Raw genomic sequence first — 22,281 nt, 5'->3', positions numbered from 1 at the left:
GCATTCATGACTCGTTATGGGCATTACGAGTTCGTGGTGATGCCATTTGGGCTCACCAATGCGCCTGCAGCGTTCATGGATCTCATGAACCGGGTATGCAGACCGATGCTGGATCGATCAGTGATTGTGTTCATTGACAACATTCTGGTGTATTCGAAGTCCAGGGAGCAACATGAGGAGCATTTGCGAGAGATCCTCAGCATGCTGAGATCGGAGAGGCTTTACGCCAAATTCTCCAAGTGTGATTTTTGGTTACGAGAGGTGCAGTTTCTTGGTCACCTCGTTAACCAAAAGGGGATTTTGGTAGATCCGGCCAAGATCGAGGTGGTGATGAGTTGGGAGGTGCCGGAATCTCCTTCTAAGATCAGGAGCTTTCTAGGGTTGGCCGGCTATTATCGGAGGTTCATCAGGGATTTCTCCAAGATTGATGTTCCTCTCACCAGGTTGACCCGGAAGGGTGTGGTGTTCAGCTGGGGCCCAGAGCAGTAGGCCTCATTTGAGACTCTTCGCCAGAGATTGTGCGAAGCCCCGGTGTTGACTCTTCCAGAGGGGATGGAGGACTTCGTGGTGTATTGTGACACATTGATATCTGGGTTGGGCACGGTGTTGATGCAGAGGGGGCATGTGATCGCGTACGCATCAAGGCAGCTAAAGCCCCATGAGGGAAGGTATCCCACCCACGATCTAGAGTTGGGGGCTGTGGTGTTCGCCCTCAAGATTTGGCGCCATTATCTGTAGGGGGTTCGGTGTATGATATACACGGACCACAAGAGTTTGAAGTATTTGATGGATCAGCCAAACCTGAACATGCGTCAGAGGAGATGGTTGGATGTAGTAAAGGACTCTGATTGCGAGATCCTGTACCACCCGGGAAAGGCTAATGTGGTAGCCGACGCTATGAGTCGTAGAGCAGAGAGCGCCCCGATTCGGGATATTTGTATGAGATTGACGGTGATGACTCAGGTGTTGGACACCATCAGAGGGGCTCAGGCTGAGGCAGTGAGACCGGAGAACCTCAAGAGAGAGCGAGTTATCGGACAGGTGTCGGAGTTCGTGACCGATAGCAGAGGGCTTATGACCTTCCAAGGTCAGATTTGGGTACCTTTTGTTGGAGGAACGCGTACCATCTTGATGGAGGAGGCACATAGATCGAGATTCTCGATCCATCCCGGGGCCACTAAGATGTTTCTTGATCTTAAAAGGGAGTATTGGTGGCCCTGTATGAAGAGAGATGTAGCGTAGTTTGTTGAGAGGTGCCTAACCTGTCGTAGGGTTAAGCCCGAACATCAGAGACCGCATGGTAAGTTAGAGCCACTGGAAGTCCCAGAGTGGAAGCCCGAACATCAGAGACCGCATGGTAAGTTAGAGCCACTGGAAGTCCCAAAGTGGAAATGGGAACAGTTATCCATGGATTTTATCACCAGATTGCCGAGAACGGCGAGGGGTGTCGATGCAATTTGGGTGATAGTAGACCGCTTGACAAAGAGCGCTCACTTTCTCGCCATTCTTCTGCGGAGAAGTTGGCAGAGATATATGTGAGAGAGGTGGTATCGCGGCATGGGGTGCCGATCTCGATTGTGTCAGATCGAGATGTGCGTTTCTCATCCAGATTTTGGAAGAAATTTCATGAGGAGTTGGGTACGAGGTTGCATTTTACTACGGCATATCACCCACAGACTGACGGACAGAGCGAGCGGACGATTCAGACGCTCGAGGACATGCTCCGAGCATGTGTGTTGGATTTTGGCGGAAGTTGTGACACGTATTTGCCCTTACCGGAGTTCTCCTACAACAACAGCCATCATTCGAGCATTGGTATGACACCCTTTGAGCTGTTGTATAGGAGGAGGTGTCGGACTCCCATTTGTTGGGGAGAGGTAGGGCAACGAGTGATGGGTAGCATGGAGGTCGTGCTTCAGACGACAGAGCAAATACAGCAGGTCAGGCAGAGGTTGTTGACCGCTCAGAGTCGTCAGAAGAGTTATGTGGATAGGGGACGATCTGAGCTTGAGTTCCAGGTCGGTGAGTATGTTCTCCTAAAGGTATCTCCTTGGAAAGGAGTGATTCGATTCAGGAAGAGGGGCAAGCTAGGGCCCCGGTATATTGGGCCGTTCAGAGTGATCGCGAGGGTGGGCAGGGTAGCGTATCGCTTGGAGCTACCTGCGGAGTTGGAGCGGATTCATAATACCTTCCACGTGTCTCAGTTGAGGAAGTGTATAGCCGAAGAGTCGGCGGTAGTGCCGTTAGAGGACATTCAGGTGGATGTGAGCCTGAACTACGTGGAGAGACTAGTGGTGATTGTGGATCGGAAGATCAAGGTTCTAAGAAACAAGGAGGTGCCGCAGGTGCAGGTTCAATGGCAACATCGGAGAGGATCCAAGTTGACTTGGGAACCAGAGCGGGAGATGCGTGAGCAGCATCTAGAGCTATTTCAGGGTTGAGACTTCGAGGGCGAAGTCTGATTCAAGTGGGGGAGAATTGTAACATCCGGAATTTCAGGTATTATATTTATTCAATTTAATTTCTAGACTTATGGAAGAACTCGGCGAGTTGATGCGTAGACTCGCCGAGTAGAGAGGCGAATCATTATCCGGGTGGACGGTTGGACTCGACGAGTCGCCCCAAGGACTCGGCGAGTCCACGTTGTTTAATGAAACCCTAATTCCTCGGGTTTGGGGCCTATTTAAAGGGCCTTATGTCCGTCATTTGTGGCTACCAAACCCCAGAGAGAAACCCTAAGTGAGCTAGAGCGTTTGTGGGAGGAAAGAAGCTATTTCTTGATCTTTGTTGGTGTTTTTGCAAATAGAAGAGGACCAAGACAAGAGGAGACTGAAGAGGGTGCTAATCTAGTGATTCCAGGGCTCAAAGACTTCATTTTGAGGTATTCATTCGACCCCTCCTTCAGTTTATGGTGTAATTCTTAGAGTTAGGGCTTTTTAGCCCCATTAGAGGATGGTTATATGGAGTAATTGGTCCCTTCTCGTGTTGGTGCTGTAGATCTAGACCCAAAGAGGTCCAGAGACCCTTTTCCCTTGAGCTTTATGGGTATTAATGGAGGTTATGAACTTAGGATGTCATTTTAGAGGCCATATCTTCAAATAAGGCCTTTGAGCCTTTGCATGTGCACCAAGATGTTATATTTACATGGTTATAATGCTTTGGGAAGCTGGATCTATGGTTTAGAGGAGCGGATCTGACCTCAAGAGGTCAGTTCAGCTTGAGCATGGCAAGAACTCGCCGAGTCCTTTAGTTGACTCGACGAGTAGGACGAGGGTTTTCCCGATAATGACACAGTTGGTGACTCACTGAGTTGGGGGAAATGGCTTGGTGAGTCAGAGGGAATCTAGAGGGCAGAGTGCACGATGGTACTCGTCGAGTCAGGAGCCAGACTCGGCGAGTTGGGTCGAGACATTTCACAGATTGTGATCAGTGATGATTTGCAGAGTTGAGGTTGACTCAGTGAGTCGAATGAGGACTAGGAGAGTAAAGAGCATGTGTGGACTCGCCGAGTCACAGTTGCACACTCGGCGAGTTTGGTCAAGGTTGACCGTTGACTGCGTTGACTTTTAGGGATTAGTCAACGTTTGGACTTTAGAGTCATCGGAAGGGTAGGATAGTCTTTTACCCTTCCTAGAGGATGTATTGAGAGGAAGAGATTAGCCTAGCCCTGAGAGTCGTATTAATTAGAGTATTTATTTCATGTGATTAGGCAGGGGCTAGACCAGAGTTACCGAGTCAGAGATTTACTGAGATATCCGAGGTGAGTCTTCTCACTATACTTTACCTTGAGTAGGTAAACAGAGTTATGTGATACAGTGTTTGTATGCTATATATATATATATATATATATATATATATATATATATATATATATATATATATTTTATATGTTGCACTGCATTCTTCTATGTGATTTATGCTGTGCATGCTTGTAGAGTTAGAACCTGAGGGTTCACAGAGTTTGGGTGCACGAACCCACAAAGTTATAGCCTCGAGTGGCTAATATGTGTTATATGTGGTATTTTGGGGAACTCACTAAGCTTTGTGCTTGCAGTGTTCTGTGTTATGTGTTTCAGGTACTAGTGAGGATCGCGGGAAGGCGCCGGCTTGATCAGTACACACACGGGATTTTTTTGCTATGAGATCTTGGGGATTGTTCTATGTTATGAATTAAGTTTTCAAACAAAGATGTTTTTATGAATAATAAACGAATTATGTTTTTATAAAATACGAAAAATTGTTTTGGAAATTTACGTTGTTACAAGTTGGTATTCAGGTGATGGCTAATTGGCATCACAAGGAGGCCTTCAGCAGCTGAGGGTTGGTTTGAGTTAAGTCAGAGGTTTCCTAGGGTAAACCTAGGATAAGAGTAGTGGAGATCAGCAGTGGTAAAAGGGATCTGGTGGAGTCGAGGCAGTCCTTGAGGAAGGTACGGATAGATGTGGAAGGTAGTATGGGCCCGTACTACTGAAAGCAAAGGATCCGTACCCGAATTGAGGAAGGCTAAGACAAGACCGAAGAACTTGTAATTGATGAGATCCCTTTAAGGATATCAGTATCACTAATATTTGCCTATATGTATTGCAGAATGGTGGTACTGCAGCAGAGGCCGGTAGTTGGCAGTTCAGGAGAAGGATCGGGTTCAGGTTCAGGTTCCGAACCAGTGGATGAGAGGCTACGCGAGTTCATCGCGTCTGAGATCACCAGAGGCATCCTTGAGTCAACTCCCATCATCTTCGGGTCGATCAAGGAAGGGATAGTTGAGCTGATGGAGGATCGCTTCTGAGCTTTTTGGAGCGATTTGGCGTGTAGCCAGGCAACTACGCTCACATTGTCCTTCAAGGACTTCAGAGGGAGTGGTGCGCCGGATTTTCACAGGGTGAAGAACCCCATTGCTGCTAGGAAATGGATCGTAGACATTGAGTCTACGCAGTTGACGAGCTTCTGCCCGGAGGGGTTAAAGGTCCGCTTTGCGGTGGGATGTTTGAGAGTCAGAGCCAGAGACTGATGGGAGTCAGTTGGTGATTCCAATATGAAAGTTGTATTGTATGTCTAAAATGAAATGAAAAAATGGAATTGAATCTATTGTATATATGTATGATTATGTGATATTTAGGTTTAATAATTTGGTATATATAAGATGATGTGATAAAGTTCTTAATTGATAAGTTATAGTTTTTGTAGTAATTTTAATTTGTTCATGGAAATGTATTTAGATGAATTTGTGTGGTTTTGTATTTAGAAGTATATTTTGGTATTATGATCAATTTCTTACCATTTTTTTGAATTATTACACTTCTAAAGTTCTATAAATGATATTTTTTGTAAAGGTTATATTTGTATAATGAATTTGTGCATGGAAAAAATTAAACAAAAAAGTAGGATGCAATATTGGAAAAAAAGTATGATGTTATATTGTGTATGTATTTGTATGCAATTTGGAAACTACAATGTTATAATAGAAAATGTATTATTTTTGTAAATGTAATATGTATAAATTCTATTCATATTGTAATTTTGTAGCCTATATATGGGGTTTAGTTGGGCGATACTCTTCTACGTGATGGCGGATGTTATGGGCTTAGGACATGGAGGTGATGGAGTCGGGGATCCACCACCTCCTGTAGGCTTTGGTCGTGGTGAACACGAACATGATGGTAAGTCTTATTATGATATATTCGTTAGGTATTTTTATCCATTTATTATAAGCTATCGTGACTAATAATTTTAATTATATTTTTCAGCTGAGCTCCCTAAAAAAAGAAGAAGCCTAGCAAAAAGCATTCAACTATCAAAGATAATACAGGCAAACAAGGGAAAGCCTGTAGATTTGGATTTCGATAGGGAGCTGACATATTCCCCTGTTGGAAACCATGGTAATTGGTTTACCCGTGAGATTGGGAAGTATATATGGATGAACATCCCTTTGAACGTATCTGGTTGGGACAATATTTCCCCCGCTTTAAGGAATGCCACGGTGGTTCATTTAAAGGTAACTTGGACAATATTTTAAGTTTAGTTCTAATTAATATTTAACTAACTAACTTTTTTGTATTTGTAGAATAAGTTTGATTTAGATAAGGTTAACTTGGATCCCGAGCTTGCTCAGTTGTTGCAGAGCATTGATGCGACCTTGCAAAGAATTTATAGAGGCCAGAAAAATAAAGCACATACTTATTTTGAGAATGTTGGGGGGCTTACAGATATCCCAAGGGCATTAGCCAACCCCCCCCCCCCCCCCCAATGGTATGTCACGTGCAAATTGGGCGCAAACAGTCGAGCATTTTCAAACTCCTGAATTTCTAAAGCGTTTGGCGTCAAACAAAGGAGTCCGTGCACAACAACAAGTTGTAAACAGAGGGGGATCATGCTCGTATAACAATGCATGTTTCAAAGAAGTAAGCTATGATATATTTAACTGTTTATTTAAATTATAATTAATATAATTTTTAATGTCAAATAGGACATCGCTCGAATCGAAGCATTTTGTAAAGCCAATGCTGATCGCCAAGGGGTGTTTAGTAGTCCTGCAGTCGAGCAACAATATGTAAGTGGTTAATTTGTGTTTTCATATAAGTGCTTATATCGTCAAGGGGTAGTTAGTAATCTAATTTTTATTATATTTATTATTTTTAGAAAATACAGAATGCTTTACTCTTTGAGATCAGTCAAAAACTGAAGCTTCTTCTGAAGCAAGCGGTCTAACACCAAAGGATACACAGAATTGTTTTGAAAAAATATTGGGTGTTCGGCATGGCCATATCAGAGGCATCGGGCGTAAACCTTCTACAGTTGTGTCAATGTACGATCAGGAACAACTACTGACACAGCCAGCACAACAATCACAGGTGACAAGACTATTTAATTTTGGTAATTGTTTCAAATGTTGGTAATTGTTGGTTTAGTAATAGTTTCAAAATTTGGTAATTGTTAGTTTGATAAAAGTTTATATATTGGTAATTGTTAGTTTGGTTATAGTTTGATATATTGGTATTTTATAGCTTGATAATTGTTAGTTTATAAAAGTACAATGTTGTAATGGTATTTTGTAGGTTGGTAATTATTAGTTATAGTACAATCCTATAATGTTTTATATGCAATATGTGGAATGTATATTTTGTATATAGAATGTTATAATGCTAGCTTAACTTATAAGACTATGTTGTTTTATTTATAGTTGGAAATACTTCAAACAATGTTAAAAGATCCGGCACGTAGTGCTGCACTTGAAGATTGGTTTCGTTCATTGCCACAACGAAATGAAACTGGAGGAAACGAGGAGAGCGATGATGACGAGTAGATAGTTGTAGGATTTTTTTATGTTTAATTTGTGCAAGTATTTTATATACTAGTATTTTCGATATTTTGTTATATGTTAAATCGGACGAGTATTTTAAACGGATAATGTATTAATATTTTGGAATGGAATGATGTAGGATTATTATACGAGTTTTTTTTTTCAATTTTAATGTGAAATATATATATATATATATATATATATATATATATATATATATATATATATATATATATATATATATATATATATATAAGAAAAACACCAATACCAACGACGCCTTTAGTGGCGACGATGGGTTATTATCGGCGACACGTCTTTAGCGGCGACAAGAGCTTATTAGCGGCGACATGTCTTTAGCGACGACAAACAAGAATTAGCGGCGACAATATGATTAATAGTGATAAAACATTAGCGTCGACGTTTTAGCGACGACACGTCGCCGCTAATACTATTAACGACGACAATCCCCACTTTTAGCGACGGGCGTAAACCTTCTACGGTTGTGTCGATGTACGATCAGGAACAACACTGACACAGCCAACACAACAATCAGAGGTGACAAGACTATTTAATTTTGGTAATTGTTTCAAATGTTGGTAATTGTTGGTTTAGTAATTGTTTCAAAATTTGTTAATTGTTAGTTTGATAATAGTTTATATATTGGTAATTGTTACTTTGGTTATAGTTTGATATATTGGTATTTTATAGCTTGGTAATTGTTAGTTTATAAAAGTACAATGCTACAATGATATTTTGTAGGTTGGTAATTGTTAGTTATAGTACAATGCTATAATGTTTTATATGCAATATGTGGAATGTATATTTTGTATATACAATGCTATAATGTTAGTTTAACTTATCAGACTATGTTGTTTTATTTATAGTTGGAAATACTTCAAACAATGTTAAAAGATCCGGCATGTAGTGCTGCACTTGAAGATTGGTTTCGTTCGTTGCCACAACGAAATGAAACTGGAGGAAACGAGGAGAGTGATGATGACGAGTAGATAGTTGTAGGATTTTTTTTATGTTTTTTTTTGTGCAAGTATTTTAGACTAGTATTTTCGATATTTTGTTATATGTTAAATCAAACGAGTATTTTAAAAGGATATTGTATTAATATTTTGGAATGAAATGATGTAGGATTAGATTAATTAATATCATACCAGTTTTTTTTTTCAATTTTAATGTGATATATATATATATATATATATATATATATATATATATATATATATATATATATATATATATAAGAAAAACACCAATACCGGCGACGCCTTTAGTGGCGACGATGGGTTATTATCGGCGACAAGTCTTTAGCGGCAACATGAACTTATTAGCGGCGTCATGTCTTTAGCGACGACAAACAAGCATTAACGGCGACAAGCCCCACTTTTAGCGACGACGCATGTCGCCGGTAATACTCTAATTTCTTATAGTGTGGTGATATAATTTTTGTTTTTCATGAATATTAAAAACAAACCACCAAAAAATAAGTTACTGGCTTTGGGGAATTAATTTTCAAAACACTATGATTTAGTAAAATTTATTTAAAATACAATGCTCACGTACAAAACTTAATAAAAAGTTAAATAAAATTATAATTTATTAAATTATAATTATAATTTTATTGCAGATAAACTCCGGAATTAAAAGTTATTTTATCATTTTCAATGCGACAGGAACTCCACTGTTTGTAATTGACCTTTTTAATACAACTTTATTTTACATGGAATTGCTTTCCGAAACATATTGAAGCTATTCAATTTTGGTATAAATGTAACAGTCGAATAAAGATAATATATTGTTTGGACTTTAGAGGTCTCGAGAGACCACAGACTCAAGTATTGTCAAACTTCCCAAAAGGCTATGTGTCATTATATTTAACAAGTTAATTAATTTCAAAAATACTTCAAAGAGTATAGTGAGTGAATAACAATACATAACAAAAGAGATGTGTCATTGTTTTTTGTTTCTTTTTTAGCTGGTGAGACAACAAGTGGGTACAAACATACATGACAAATATTGGTAAACGATTCCATGCAAAACTGAGAAAGTGATGGACATGAAGATACGAGACGAGAGTTGTAGCCTGTAGAAATGGAATTATTGTGGAAGAAAGGTGTCCATCTTTGTTATAGAACAAAATTGACAGAAGTAGTGCGTTCACAAAATTTGGTCGAATTGATGTGCTAAAAGGGACCTACAAGTCTAATCATGTCATGTGTATTATTAATCATTTACATTATCATGCATTATAACTGTCACGCACTATATGAAATTTTGTTCTTGTTTTATAATAAAGTATCGATATCGCTACCACATATTATTGACATAGCTACCTTTAAAATCTAAAGAGGTTAATATTCTTTTTATATGCCTATGCATATAAAAAAAGCATCCGAAGTCATTTAAGTAAAAGACACTTCATGTGAAAAAACAATTTTTACCCTATGGTTTCCATCGTTTCTTGATTCGTGATATAGTTCTGCTATGTGAATGCATAGTTTTTGCACCAACCATTCTAATAAAATAAAGCTCAATTTAACAAGCCTCAAAAAGTCAGTTAAAACTTATACACATATACACAAAGGAATCTCACGAGTACTCAAATGGAGAGATCCAAATCAGTACTACAGCCCCCGGCTTTTGGGAAGTTGATCACAGTTCTTAGTATCGATGGAGGTGGAATCAGAGGTCTTATACCAGCTATTATCCTCGACTTTCTTGAGAATGAGCTTAAGGTATAACATGCTTCCTTTGATTTCTCAAAATTTTAACTGTTTTTTTGTTTGAACGTGTATGATATCTTTACCATGTTACAAATCTGATAATTCTTGTTCTTTGCAATCGTAATTTTTATTTAATGCTCAGAGAATAGATGGTGAAGACGCAAGAATAGCAGACTATTTTGATGTAATTGCTGGGACAAGTACCGGTGGTCTCATCACTGCGATGTTAACGGCTCCAAATGAAATAAAGCGCCCTTTATTTTCCGCTAAAGACATCAAGAATTTTTATCTCCAGAATTGCCCAAAGATCTTCCCTCAAGATTGGTAATAATTTCATGTAACTAGTTTGAAATTGGAAATATTATTTGTGTAACCATCCAAAGAGAATAAATTTATAGCATTTCACCTTGCTTAAGAGAAACTAAAGGATTCGAGTAAAATGTTACAAAGACAAATTCTACAACTTTAAAACAGAATATAGTCTTCTTTTTTAAGAAGAGAACAGCGTCGTTTTATAAGAGAATTGTTACAAAGAAATATACAACACCAAATTTTCCCATTTACACACGAAATGAGTTATATTGACATCATGACATGGTTTTGATTTCTTGAAAAACAGCAATATGTTAACAAAAATTATAAAGAGCTTAACTGGGCCACTATACGATGGGAAGTACCTCCAGAACTCCATTAGGAAGAGGTTTAAAAACATTAGATTGGAAGATACATTAACTAATGTTGTTATTCCTACCTTTGACATCCGGACACTCCAGCCAACAATCTTTTCCAACTATGAGGTACGTTTTGATTATCTTTTTCCATTGTGAGACGTAATTGTTATATTACTCATACAAATATTTCCCATGCGATCTTTTTTCATGTTGATAGATGAAGGAAAAGTCATATTTGAATGCCTTGTTGTCGGATATTTGCATAGCAACATCAGCAACACCTACTTATCTTCCACCATATCATTTTGAAACGATTCATGAGGGACACAAGCATGAGTTTAACCTAGTTGATGGTGGTGTAGCAGTAAATAATCCGGTTAGAATACTCGTCAATTATAAATTTGGAACATAATGGTCCATTTGACCCTTATAATTTTTTAAGAAACTTTCAAAGCACAAGATCTAAGAATGTTGAAGGACATAGATCATATTAAAATCTTCTTTAACTTTGTTAAGTGTTTTTTAAGATTAATATAAAGATCAACACATTTTTTAATCAATTACACTACAAAATGGACATCTTCTTACTCATTTTTATTCTGCATGCAACAGACTCTTATTGCAATGGGTGAAATTGCTAAGCAACTCATTCGCAAAACTAGCGATTTTCATGTATCCCAATCCCTAGATTATCGTAGATTTTTGGTTATATCTATTGGAACTGGTGAATGCAAAATGAAATGGAACGCAAAAGAGGCTTCAAAATGGGGCTTGTTAGGATGGTTTTTCAATGCCAATGGCTCCACTCCCCTACTTGATATTTCCACTCAATCTAGCACTGATATGGTTGATAACCACCTTTCAGTTGTCTTCAAAGCCCTCAACATTGAAGAAAATTACCTACGCATCCAGGTTTGTGTGTAATCTTTATGTTATAATTTTGAAACATTGGCATAAAAATATAATAGCTCCGAAGGAACTACGTACACTTACAAATTTATATAAGCGTGAGTCGTTCAGGGGTATTTACATTTTTAGTTAGAATTATTGATAAAGATTAATTTTTTTATGATATATCAACAAAGTTGTATGAAACAGGAGGATGGATTAGAAAGGTCATTGTTGTCACTTGATAGAGCTACCAAGGACAATTTGGAATATTTGGTTAAGGTTGGTGAAAGCTTACTTAAAAAGAGAGTTTCAAGGGTGAACTTCGAAACCGGCACGTTTATCCCCTACAGGGAAAAAACTAATGGAGAGGCTCTCCAAGAGTATGCATCTTAATCAACTACATACTATTTGGTGCGTTTAATTACGTTATGACTGACTGTTTTGCCTTCTTGCCTTCTTGGACTGTTTTGCCTTCTTGGACAGTTTCGCAAAACAACTTTCGATGGAGAAGCGCCTTCGTGACCTTATATTGCCAGAAAAAGCAAACCTGGAACCATGTATCATGCCGGAGAAAAAACCAAATTTTGCAGCATTGAAAAAACCAAATTTTGCAGCATTGAAAAAACCAAATTTTGCAGCATTTGGAACACTACGCATTAATGTATAAAGGATATATACTTCTAATTACCACACCACTTAAAATGGTGAAGTAGGGCCAACATTGCCTTACATATGATCTAGACATGCCTAGTTATGTTGAGGGAAGTAAGTGTATGTATATTATCTTGGACCGAACCGGTTTGGAACCCGAACTTGATTTAAGAGTTAACAAGAATCGAGAACCGTACGGCCGGTACGTGCCGGTTTCAGTCCAGGTCCAATGCTGGTTTTTTGGTTGTTTTTCAAATTAGATTAGGTTTTGTGATTTTTTTCGTAATAAAACGAGTTTTGGAACAACGATTAGCAATGTGCTACCAACATGGAACCAAGAATTGGAATGCACTTTCAAAATGGAACCAATAATTGCAATGCACTTTCTTAATGGAAACAAGAATATCAATGCACTTTCAACCACAACAAAATGAAAAACTAAGTTTAATACAATTCAAATAACCAAGTTTTAAGCATAAAATAAAGTAATTTCAACTTCATATTAATGAGTTGTACGTAATTTGAAAGCATGATAGATTCCAAAAATAAATAAATAAATAAATAAGTGTTGAAACAGAAAATACGTAGCATTGGTATGATATTTTCTTGGGCGTGATTCAATAATTAACCAAATTATACGTTTGTATGGTCTAAAATGAAGTAGAAGCACCAAAAAATTACATGCTGAAAAAATCCAGTAATTCAATCTCCATATGTGTGAGTTATGTGCCCTTTAAATAATGAGACAGATTATAAAAAATAATGATAAGCGGTAAAAACAGAAAATACACATCATTCATTTTTTGTCTTTCGGGACTTGTACTTGATTTAATATCTTGCCAAAATATTTTTTTTATTAGTCTAAAATGAATTACAAACACTAATTACATTTTGGAAAAACATCATGTAATTCAAACTTCATATGAGTGAGTTATGTATATTTAAAAAAAATAGAACACATTCTCGAAAAAAGTGTTGAAACAGGAGAAAAAAAGTAATACCTTGTGATGCAAAAATTCCACAACTGCATCCTATAAAATGGTAGCACACTTCAATTAGGAATAGATTAGGATAATGAGATAATTTTTTCAAAAAATATTTACATTGTAACATTCCAAAAATCATAAGGTAAAAATTTCAATTTTATTTCAACACAAAAATCATTTATTATTGTCAACCATTCAGAAGTACGTAAAAGTAAAATAATTATCAGAGTACAATTCTCAAAATCATAAAGTGCGGAAACATGGGTGGATGCACTGCAATCAAGTCGGACCCTTCTCTTTCAAACAAGAAGTACCTGAAATAATAACCATAAAATCCGTAAGCACAAAGCTTAGTGAGTTCCCCAAAATACGACATATAATACATATCCTTGGGCCTAGCCCTCACATTTGGCACAACCCACAACAATGGGCCTAGCCCTTCTTAACCAACGGGCCTAGCCCAACATGCAATGCAAGAGTCATAAAGACAGCTAGCATCCAACTTAATGACCTCAACAAAGAACAAATATGATGCTCAAAGGTTCTGGAGTAACATCTACTCATTAGAACTACAACTATGGGACCAAAACATGACAAATCATTACCCAAATTAGATCTACATCAGAAAGTCATCAAGATCAAAAGTTCATACCTCCAGAAGCTTGATCAAGATGAACAAGGCTTGGATCTACAAGCTCCAAGACAACCAACACTTCGCCAAGGAGTTCTTCTTCTTCTAGGTGCACTAAAAATCCACCCAAAATCACTACAAGGCTCAAAATCCTTCCAAATAAGGCTATGGTTTCGAATTTAGGGTTAGAGAGGATGGAGGCTGAAGATAAGAAGTGTTGGAAATGAGTTAAGACCTTTAAACAGGGCCCAAGACCCAAAATTCAGATTTGAGTCTGAGTCGCGTATGCCCAACATACATATAGTACGCCCAGTGTACCTTAGAGGAACTCGTTGATCATCATAAGCTAGTACGCCCATCGTACACGCCACATACGCAACTTAGCCGATAGTTCATAACTTCTAACAGATCCAAGTCTTTAGCCCAAACTTCAAGTTCGTTATTGGTCATATCGTGTAATCGAGCTCAATTTAAAATGATTAATCCATTTATCGGATGAACTGCTCATTCATAATCGTTCGATTCTAAAGGTCATATGTTGAATTTGGCACATTATTACTCAAAATCAAGAAATTTATTGATCGATTTCTTGATAATGACTTCAGATTATTTTCAATTCCTTTAGAAATTCTTGATCTATTCGATTTTGGTTTAAACTCAAAGTCAAGTTTCAAATTCGAAATCGATTTCAGAATTGAAGAGTGAAGTTTGGGATTCGATTTCTCTATTGAATTTTATTGCAATTAGAGGATTTTTGTTATGAATGAATTGCAAGGGTTGCCTTCGTGGGCTAATTCTGGAAGATCAACAGGGAAGAAGAAAAACGGCAATTTCAAGTTTTGATTTCAATATGGGTTTGGATTGTCGAAAGTCTATTGACGGAATGGGAAATCAAAATATTGAAAGACGAATTCGAATCAGTTGCTTGTAATCGAAAGTGTGTTGCTTGCAGTCAACATTGATTTCGACTGGTTTTTAAGATAATTTAGTCAAACTCAATTTTGACTAATGTTTCTATGTTCGTTTCACATTCATAACCAAACTGGAGGAGAACATAGTTCAAAATCAGTTTTGCTGTGAGTCATGATGAATTGAAATCGCATTTCACGGTATTTTGTTGTTTGGAGTATGATGAAAATGATGTTTTGTTTAGAGATCGAATCCAACTATTGATTGTATTTGAAGTCGACTAGGACTAGCAGGAGTTGAGGATCGATTTCGAAGGGTGTGAAATCGAAGATTTGGGATCGATGGTCATCTATTGGTTTTTGGGAAGGATGTCGATGATTATCGATTGAAAACGAAGAATGGGTTTATGGGAGTCGATTGATGATTTTGGAGTCAATAATCGAAGCCTTGGGGATCGATATTGATGTTTTGGGTTTAGTAACAAAAAGCGAAGCCTATGATTTGTGATATCGACTGTGAAGGAATCATTTTCGAAGTGATGGACGATGGGTTTGTTTTTTGAATGTTTTCCATGGTTCGTTAATGAGGGTTATCTAGCTGAAAAGCGAAGGGTTGTCTTGATGTCGACAGTTGGTTGAATGAAAAGCGAAGGAAGAAGGTTTTGAGTCGATGGTAGAATGATTGTTGATACTCGACACTCGACAGTCTAAGTTGATTCGAGTATTCAGGACTAAGAAATAAAAGGTTTGAAAGGTTGAGTTGAAAAGAGAAGGGCTAGAACACGAGAAATTGATGCCGAGTAGCGAAGGATGTGTGTTTTGAATTTTGCCTTTGATGGTAAAACCTTCTCATTCAGTTTTTGTGTAACGAAGTGAAAAGTAAAAGGAACAGTTTCAAATCTCACCCTTAAACATTTACCAAAACGGCACAATTGATCCACATTCGACATTGAAGTGAAAACAGTTTGTGAAGAATGCATATGTTTCTCATATACTCCCTATAGTTTTGAAATATTGGCAAAAACTACCCAACTTCGAAATAGGACTAACAATTCTGAGAAATGGAGGAATTTACAGTTCAACCCCTACAGTTAATGCGAATATACTCTTTATGCCCATTTTCGCAATTGGGGGAGTGTTTTGCATTTTAGATTGTTTTTGGCATAACTCTCACCCAAAAGTCGAAAATTTTCACAAATTTGGAAATTTTCCGTGACTTTTTCGTGATTGTTTTTCCATGCAAATTTTTCGAAGTGTTTCATTTTTGGCACACATCAAGGGGGAGTTATGTGAAGATTATTCATCGGGCGCTTCTCACCCTTAAAGGGTTTTATAATCATTTTTTTATTATAAAAAAGGGGAGAATGAAGAATGGGTATTCGAGGCTTCTCGGGTATTCATATGCGGATTTCAAGACTGGTATTGCTTAGAGGGGCATTTGGTCTTGATCGCACGAGCTCATTGGACATTGAAGTTTCGACATCCAATCCTAACTTTAAGGGGGAGAATGTTAGTGTGCAAAGTCACGCTTGGATGTAGTTAGTGCTTACTCTCTTGTATTGTGTAATGAGTTTTCTTTCGTATAAATAGGAAGTGATTGACACTCATTTATGTTATGATCATTTTGGAGAGATTAGTTTTAGAGAGAGAAATAGCAAGACCCATTTGTACTCTTTCTATCAAAAACTAATAAGAGCTTAAACCAGATTTATTTACTCTTTTGTGTTCTTGATGTTCATGATTCTTACAATGATTCACTAGATCTTTCATATTCACCATTTTTCATCATAATCAACACCACTACAGGGTGTGTCCTCCAAATCTTAAGTTCGTGAAGATACATATGTTTGAAAATACGTCAACAATAATGTTTGTGCGTTTTACTAGTTTTAACTCACTTTTTTATAATAAAAAATGTGTTTAAACAAATAAATTATAAAAGTATAAAATATAAAATGTTTACACTCGTAATCCCATACTAGTAAAAGAGACTTGTTTATACCTATAACTTATAAAACATAAGTTATAATTTAATAAAATGTCGTGTCAAATCCTTGTAAGGTATTATTTATTTTAAAATAACAATTAAATTGACACTTCACTATTTGAACAAAGTGGTTCAGACATTAGTTATGCACATTCTAGAATGAATTTCAAGGGTTTATAATGAGCCTATAACCGAAGTATAGATGAGAAGCCTCTGAAAGACATGGTGAAGGGTGTGTTGATATCATTACTAAGGCTTCATCAACATTGTGAAAGTAGTACGAGAATGAACATTTACACCTGTTTTGACTTGTCAGATAACGGTCGTCAGACAGCTTCATCAACCTCTATAGATCTATACCAATAAATTCCATGCTCCTTAATGATTAATAGTTATAACACAAAGGTCTTTTAATAAGTTTTCATGTTCTTAGTGGATGAAGAGTATAAAACTCATAAAATAAACCTGTAATTATCAGAACTAGAATTATGTGTGTGTGCTTAAGTCACAAACTTTAATATAAATTTAATTGCCTAACTAGTTCAATTCGTTCAAGAAAGTAAATCAAGCTTTAAAACTTAAGTCGTAGAGTTTTCTATACTTAGAGTTTAAGTTTTATAATATGATTTTCTGACAAAAACATGGCAGCATAACTAATGTGAAATCAACATATAAATGCAGGATTTTACACACACACACGCACACACACACACACACACACACACACACACATATATATATATATATATATATATATATATAAAGTAGTTATTAAATAGAAATCACAATAAACTCACTTTTACAATATTTTGTTCCTAACGAAGTTAAATTCGTCTTTATTTACGAAGTTTGTGTTTTGATTCAATTAGATATATATATATATATATATATATATATATATATATATATATATATATATAGAAACAGAGGGGGGGGGGGGAGGAAGGTGTAACACAAGTCAAAATAGGACAACAACAGTCGAATACGATTATATCAAACAAATAATATAATAAGCTTACTTTATATTTCATGACAAATTCTGTTACAAATATGAACTATCGTACCTACCTTATGGTATAAATCAAAGTCCATGTCGACACGATTCCAAATATATATAGAACATCTAAATCTGACTTCGCATGAAGAAGTTATGATAAACTCTAACACTATAAATCTCTATAACAAGAGGAATTTAAAATAGACTTAGAATTACCTATTTGAGTTTAAAAGAAAGTTGTAGTACTCGGAAACATCTACGCATGGATATAAAGAACGTAAAAAACAGAGCTCAGATACAAAAGTTATGATCTTTTGAATATGTAGTTGTCTCAGAGCATGACACGTGGCAGAAATCCCAGCTGCCTTGGTTAACGACATGAACATTAAGGTTCACAACGTTAAAGTAGTCTAGGAAACTAATCGAGGCTAGAACACACGTGTTAAGGCTATAAGATAACGCATGGAACCTCACGATGTGAACCTATCACTTTCACGACTTGAAAATGTCATCCAGACACCTTTCGAAGCTAGAACGCAAATGGCAAGTCTATGAAGTGATGCAACCATGCTTCACGACGTGGACATGTCATGTTCACGATGTGAACTTGCCATGGACAAACTATAAATAGAAACTTAGACCCTTGCTCTCCTTACACCTAAATCTCTTTCCTCTCTCTCGTTTGCTGAAGGCATTCCACGTCCCGAGCCCGACAATCACGAACCACTGATCGTTTCTAGTTAGATTCAATAAAATCAAGCTACTAGGGTGAGTTTCACTGCCCCAATTTTTAATACTTTCTGTGGAAAATGAATGCTAAATATTATATAAAAGTTAATATTATGTTTATATGATAGTATGTTCGTACCAACATATATAGTTATATTAATCGGGATATATTTGATTTGTATCATATATACCTAGAATATATCTGATATATTGAAAACATACAATTATCTTAAACTTGTTAGCATGTTATTATTATAGACTATACTAATGTAGACCTTGAGTTATACTTGAGAGTTCTATAAATATTATGTGTGATATAGCCTCGGAGTTATACTCGGGAGTTCTGTATTCTAATTGTTAAGTATGTTGCTATTATTGGTTTTATGTTAGATAAAACCTGGTTTTACTTCAAGTTATAGTTGTTGTACTACCTAAGTATTACAGAAATTAGGAGTAACATCTAAAGCATAGTCTAGTAACTTAGGGTTTTAGCCACAAATATGCTTTCACTATTGGAACTAACGGAACTCGAAAAAGTCTACATGAGCTATTTTATTCATCAACTAAGATTGGAAATCTTAGTGGAGATCCTCTGACCTGTAACTGCTAATCTTGTGTGAGCGAGGAATTTATGTATACATCTGTACGGGTTAACACCCCACCCGTGGTTGCCAGTAACAACCCAACAATTTTTTGGGTGAAAAACTTGAAACATCCCAAAAATACAGACCAAAAATTTCATTTTTAACTTATTAATAAAACCATAACTATCATCGTTATCATAGAAAATCATAAACCATGTATCTCAAAATATCGTAATATCTGTAAAAATATCAAAATATCATATCAAATATCAGAGTAAATCTCCCAGGCTAGAAAATTGTGGTGTGTGCCATGTGATCATCCGGAGCCCTTCCCTTTGCTAGTTGAAGTACCTGAAACCAAACTGAAAACAGTAAGCACGAATTTTAGTGAGGTCCCCCAAACTACCACATACCATACACCTAACATATAACACGTAACATAAACTTTAGGACACCGCCTAGCTGCATCGGGACGAACTCAACATCGGCTTACCCGGCATCAAACTCCTACTCGGCATTGGGCTCACCCCAGCATCAGACCACGTATGTCATCAGGCTTACCCCGACATCGGCTTTCCCCGACATCGGGCTTACCTCAACACATACACAACATATCATATATCATAAACACATAACATAAGCATATATCATACATCGAGCTTACCCCGACATCGGACCGAAGCCCGAAACACATAACAGATAACATCTAAGCTAACATGCATCGGGCTTACTCCGAAACACATAACATATAAGAGATACACTAACATATATCGGTCTTGCCCCAAAACACATAACATATAACATGCATGAATCACAAAGACATCAAGCATACAAATACTCTTCTCGGGAATGCCCCAGCATCGGACCGAAGCTCGAAACTACTAACACCTAAACGGGTCGGCATTGTGTCCTTAGACACATTCCGACTGGAGAGAAACTCACTCTCAAACTGGATGCTAAACTTGTGCGTGAGGAATCTCTACTAGCTGTTCCCACGACTCCCCGGCTAACACTATACAAAAATATTTAGTCAGGAAACTGAGAATCCTTCTAAGGGTAAAATGACCATTTTACCCCTCCTCTACTTTTTGGACCATATCCAAGGCCCAAATCCAACTAATATTTCTAAGTCCACTAATGGCCCATTAAAGTCCCACTAATGGCCTAATTTTCTAATTTGGGCCCAACTTCTCAATATGGGCTTTGCCTATGCCCAACCATGTCCTTAGTCCAAAATCTGACTTTTGATGGCCCACTAAAGCCCAATAACTAATAAGTCCAATAGTTGGCCCAAATCGAGGCCCAAAAGGTTACAAGCCCAATACTGTTGAGTACACAGGGCGTACTCCCTGTACGCTAAGCGTACTAGCTTAATGGCGTTTACGCTCGTGTACCTGCATGTACGTCGAACGTACTTTCCTGTTAAGTTACTTTTCCCATTAAGTGCTTAATAATCTAATCCGAAGGCTATAATCACAGATCCAAGTCCTCTTCAATGTCTTGATCCGTAAAGTCGATCACTTGGTGGCTTGCAACCCACCAAATGAGCCCAAACATTGAATAATAGAAACTAACTCCATAGAAATGGCTAGAATCACAGATCGAACTAACTCTACGCCCCGCGTACACCAAGGCTACGCCCAACGTACGTTTTATGGGCGGCCCAAATCCTTGGCCCATTTGCTTAAGTTCACTCCAATAGTCCTTTATATCCATATTTAGCCTAGATAATGATTTAAGAAATAATTAATAATTGATACCCCAAATGACGGTCGTTACAGTTCACCCCCACTTGAATAAGAATTCTTCCTCGAAGTCTGTTGCATCTGGAAACAACTCTGGGTAGTGCTCCCTCATCTCATCCTCAAGCTGCCATGTCCACTCCGAGTCCTTGTGGTGCTGACACTGCACCTTCACCAGCTCCACTCTCTTTTTCCTAAGCTCCTTCGTCCTCCTGTCAAGGATAGCCATTGGTCTCTCGATGTAGTTCAGGGTATCATTCACGTGAATGTCCTCTAAAGGTACAACTGCTGACTCATCAACTAAGCACTTCCGTAGCTGAGAAACGTTGAAAGTGATGTGGATCTGGCTGAGCTCTGCTAGAAGATCCAATCGATATGCCACCTTGCCCACCCGGGCTATAACCTTGAAAGGACCGATATACCTAGGGCCCAGCTTGCCCCACTTCCGGAATAGGATGACACCTTTCCAAGGTGACACCTTCAGGAGGACCATGTCGCCTACCTGAAACTCCAAGTCTAAAAGCCGCTTGTCGGCGTAACTCTTTTTCCGACTCTAAGCAGTCTGGAGCCTACTCTGGACCTGCTGGATCCTCTCTGTGGTCTTGAGTACTACCTCCGTACTCCCCATGACCCTCTGACCAACCTCACCCTAACAGATTGGGGTCCTACACTTCCTCCCATAAAGCATCTCGAAGGGAGCCCGGTTTATATTATCATGGTAACTATAGTTATACGAAAATTCCGCTAACGGAAGATACGTATCCCAACAACCACTGAAATCTAAAACACATGCACGGAGCATGTCCTCGAGAGTCTGAATCGTCCTCTCGCTCTGTCTGGTGGTATGTGGGTGGAAAGCGGTGCTGAAGTGGAGACGAGTACCCATCTCGTCGTAAAACTGTTTCCAACATCTAGGTCTGACACCATCGAGACTGGCACTCCATGTCGTGCCACTACCTCTCGCACATAAATCTCGGCCGAGATGCTCTCCTGGATCGGGATAAAGTGAGAACTCTTGCTCAACCGATCTACGATGACCCATATCGAATCAACCCCACGTGCAGTCCTGGGAAGCTTAGTGATAAAATCCATAATAATGTCCTCCCACTTCCACACGTGGATGTATAATGGTTGCATCTTGCCGTGAGGCCTTTGGTGTTCTGCCTTGAGCTTCCTGCAAGTCAAGCATCTCTTTGCGTACCAAGATACATCCCGCTTCATGCAGGACCACCAGTAATCGGGTCGAAGATCTCTGTACATCTTCGTTGCCCCAGGATGGATGGAGAACCTCGACTTATGGGCCTCATCCATCAGAACCTGTCATACTCTGCCCAATACAAAACCCAGACCCTCCCATGCAAGGTCAACAACCCTCGGCTGTCATAATCAAATGAGGCCACCCGACCCACAATCCTCTCACACTTTTCACGCTTTTCTTTCAAACCCTCCACCTGCACCTCTCTAATCTT

At 38.1% G+C, this 22,281-nt stretch overlaps 1 protein-coding gene across 2 annotated transcripts; it reads left to right on the top strand.

The window, feature by feature from the left end:
* Positions 1–9,651: 9,651 nt before the first annotated feature.
* On the top strand, positions 9,652–12,478 carry LOC145062062 (patatin-like protein 2). 2 transcript variants are annotated; one of them, XM_079009679.1, is made up of 8 exons: positions 9,652–10,047; positions 10,178–10,359; positions 10,655–10,832; positions 10,924–11,082; positions 11,319–11,618; positions 11,805–11,977; positions 12,081–12,191; positions 12,240–12,478. In XM_079009679.1, the coding sequence occupies exons 1-8, from the start codon at positions 9,916–9,918 to the stop codon at positions 12,262–12,264; spliced, it is 1,260 nt and encodes a 419-aa protein (XP_078865805.1). In that variant the 5' UTR covers positions 9,652–9,915; the 3' UTR covers positions 12,265–12,478. The 2 variants fall into 2 exon arrangements, with proteins under 2 accessions (XP_078865805.1, XP_078865804.1); XM_079009678.1 differs by having other exon boundaries at positions 12,081–12,478.
* The last annotated feature ends 9,803 nt before the right edge of the window (positions 12,479–22,281 follow it).

Source organism: Lactuca serriola, chromosome 7 (assembly GCF_051521515.1).
Source record: "Lactuca serriola cultivar US96UC23 chromosome 7, Lser_US96UC23_V15, whole genome shotgun sequence".
NCBI lineage: Eukaryota > Viridiplantae > Streptophyta > Magnoliopsida > Asterales > Asteraceae > Lactuca > Lactuca serriola.
The sequence above is the reverse complement of the archived record's forward strand: the minus strand, read 5'-3'. Positions and strand labels throughout refer to the sequence as shown.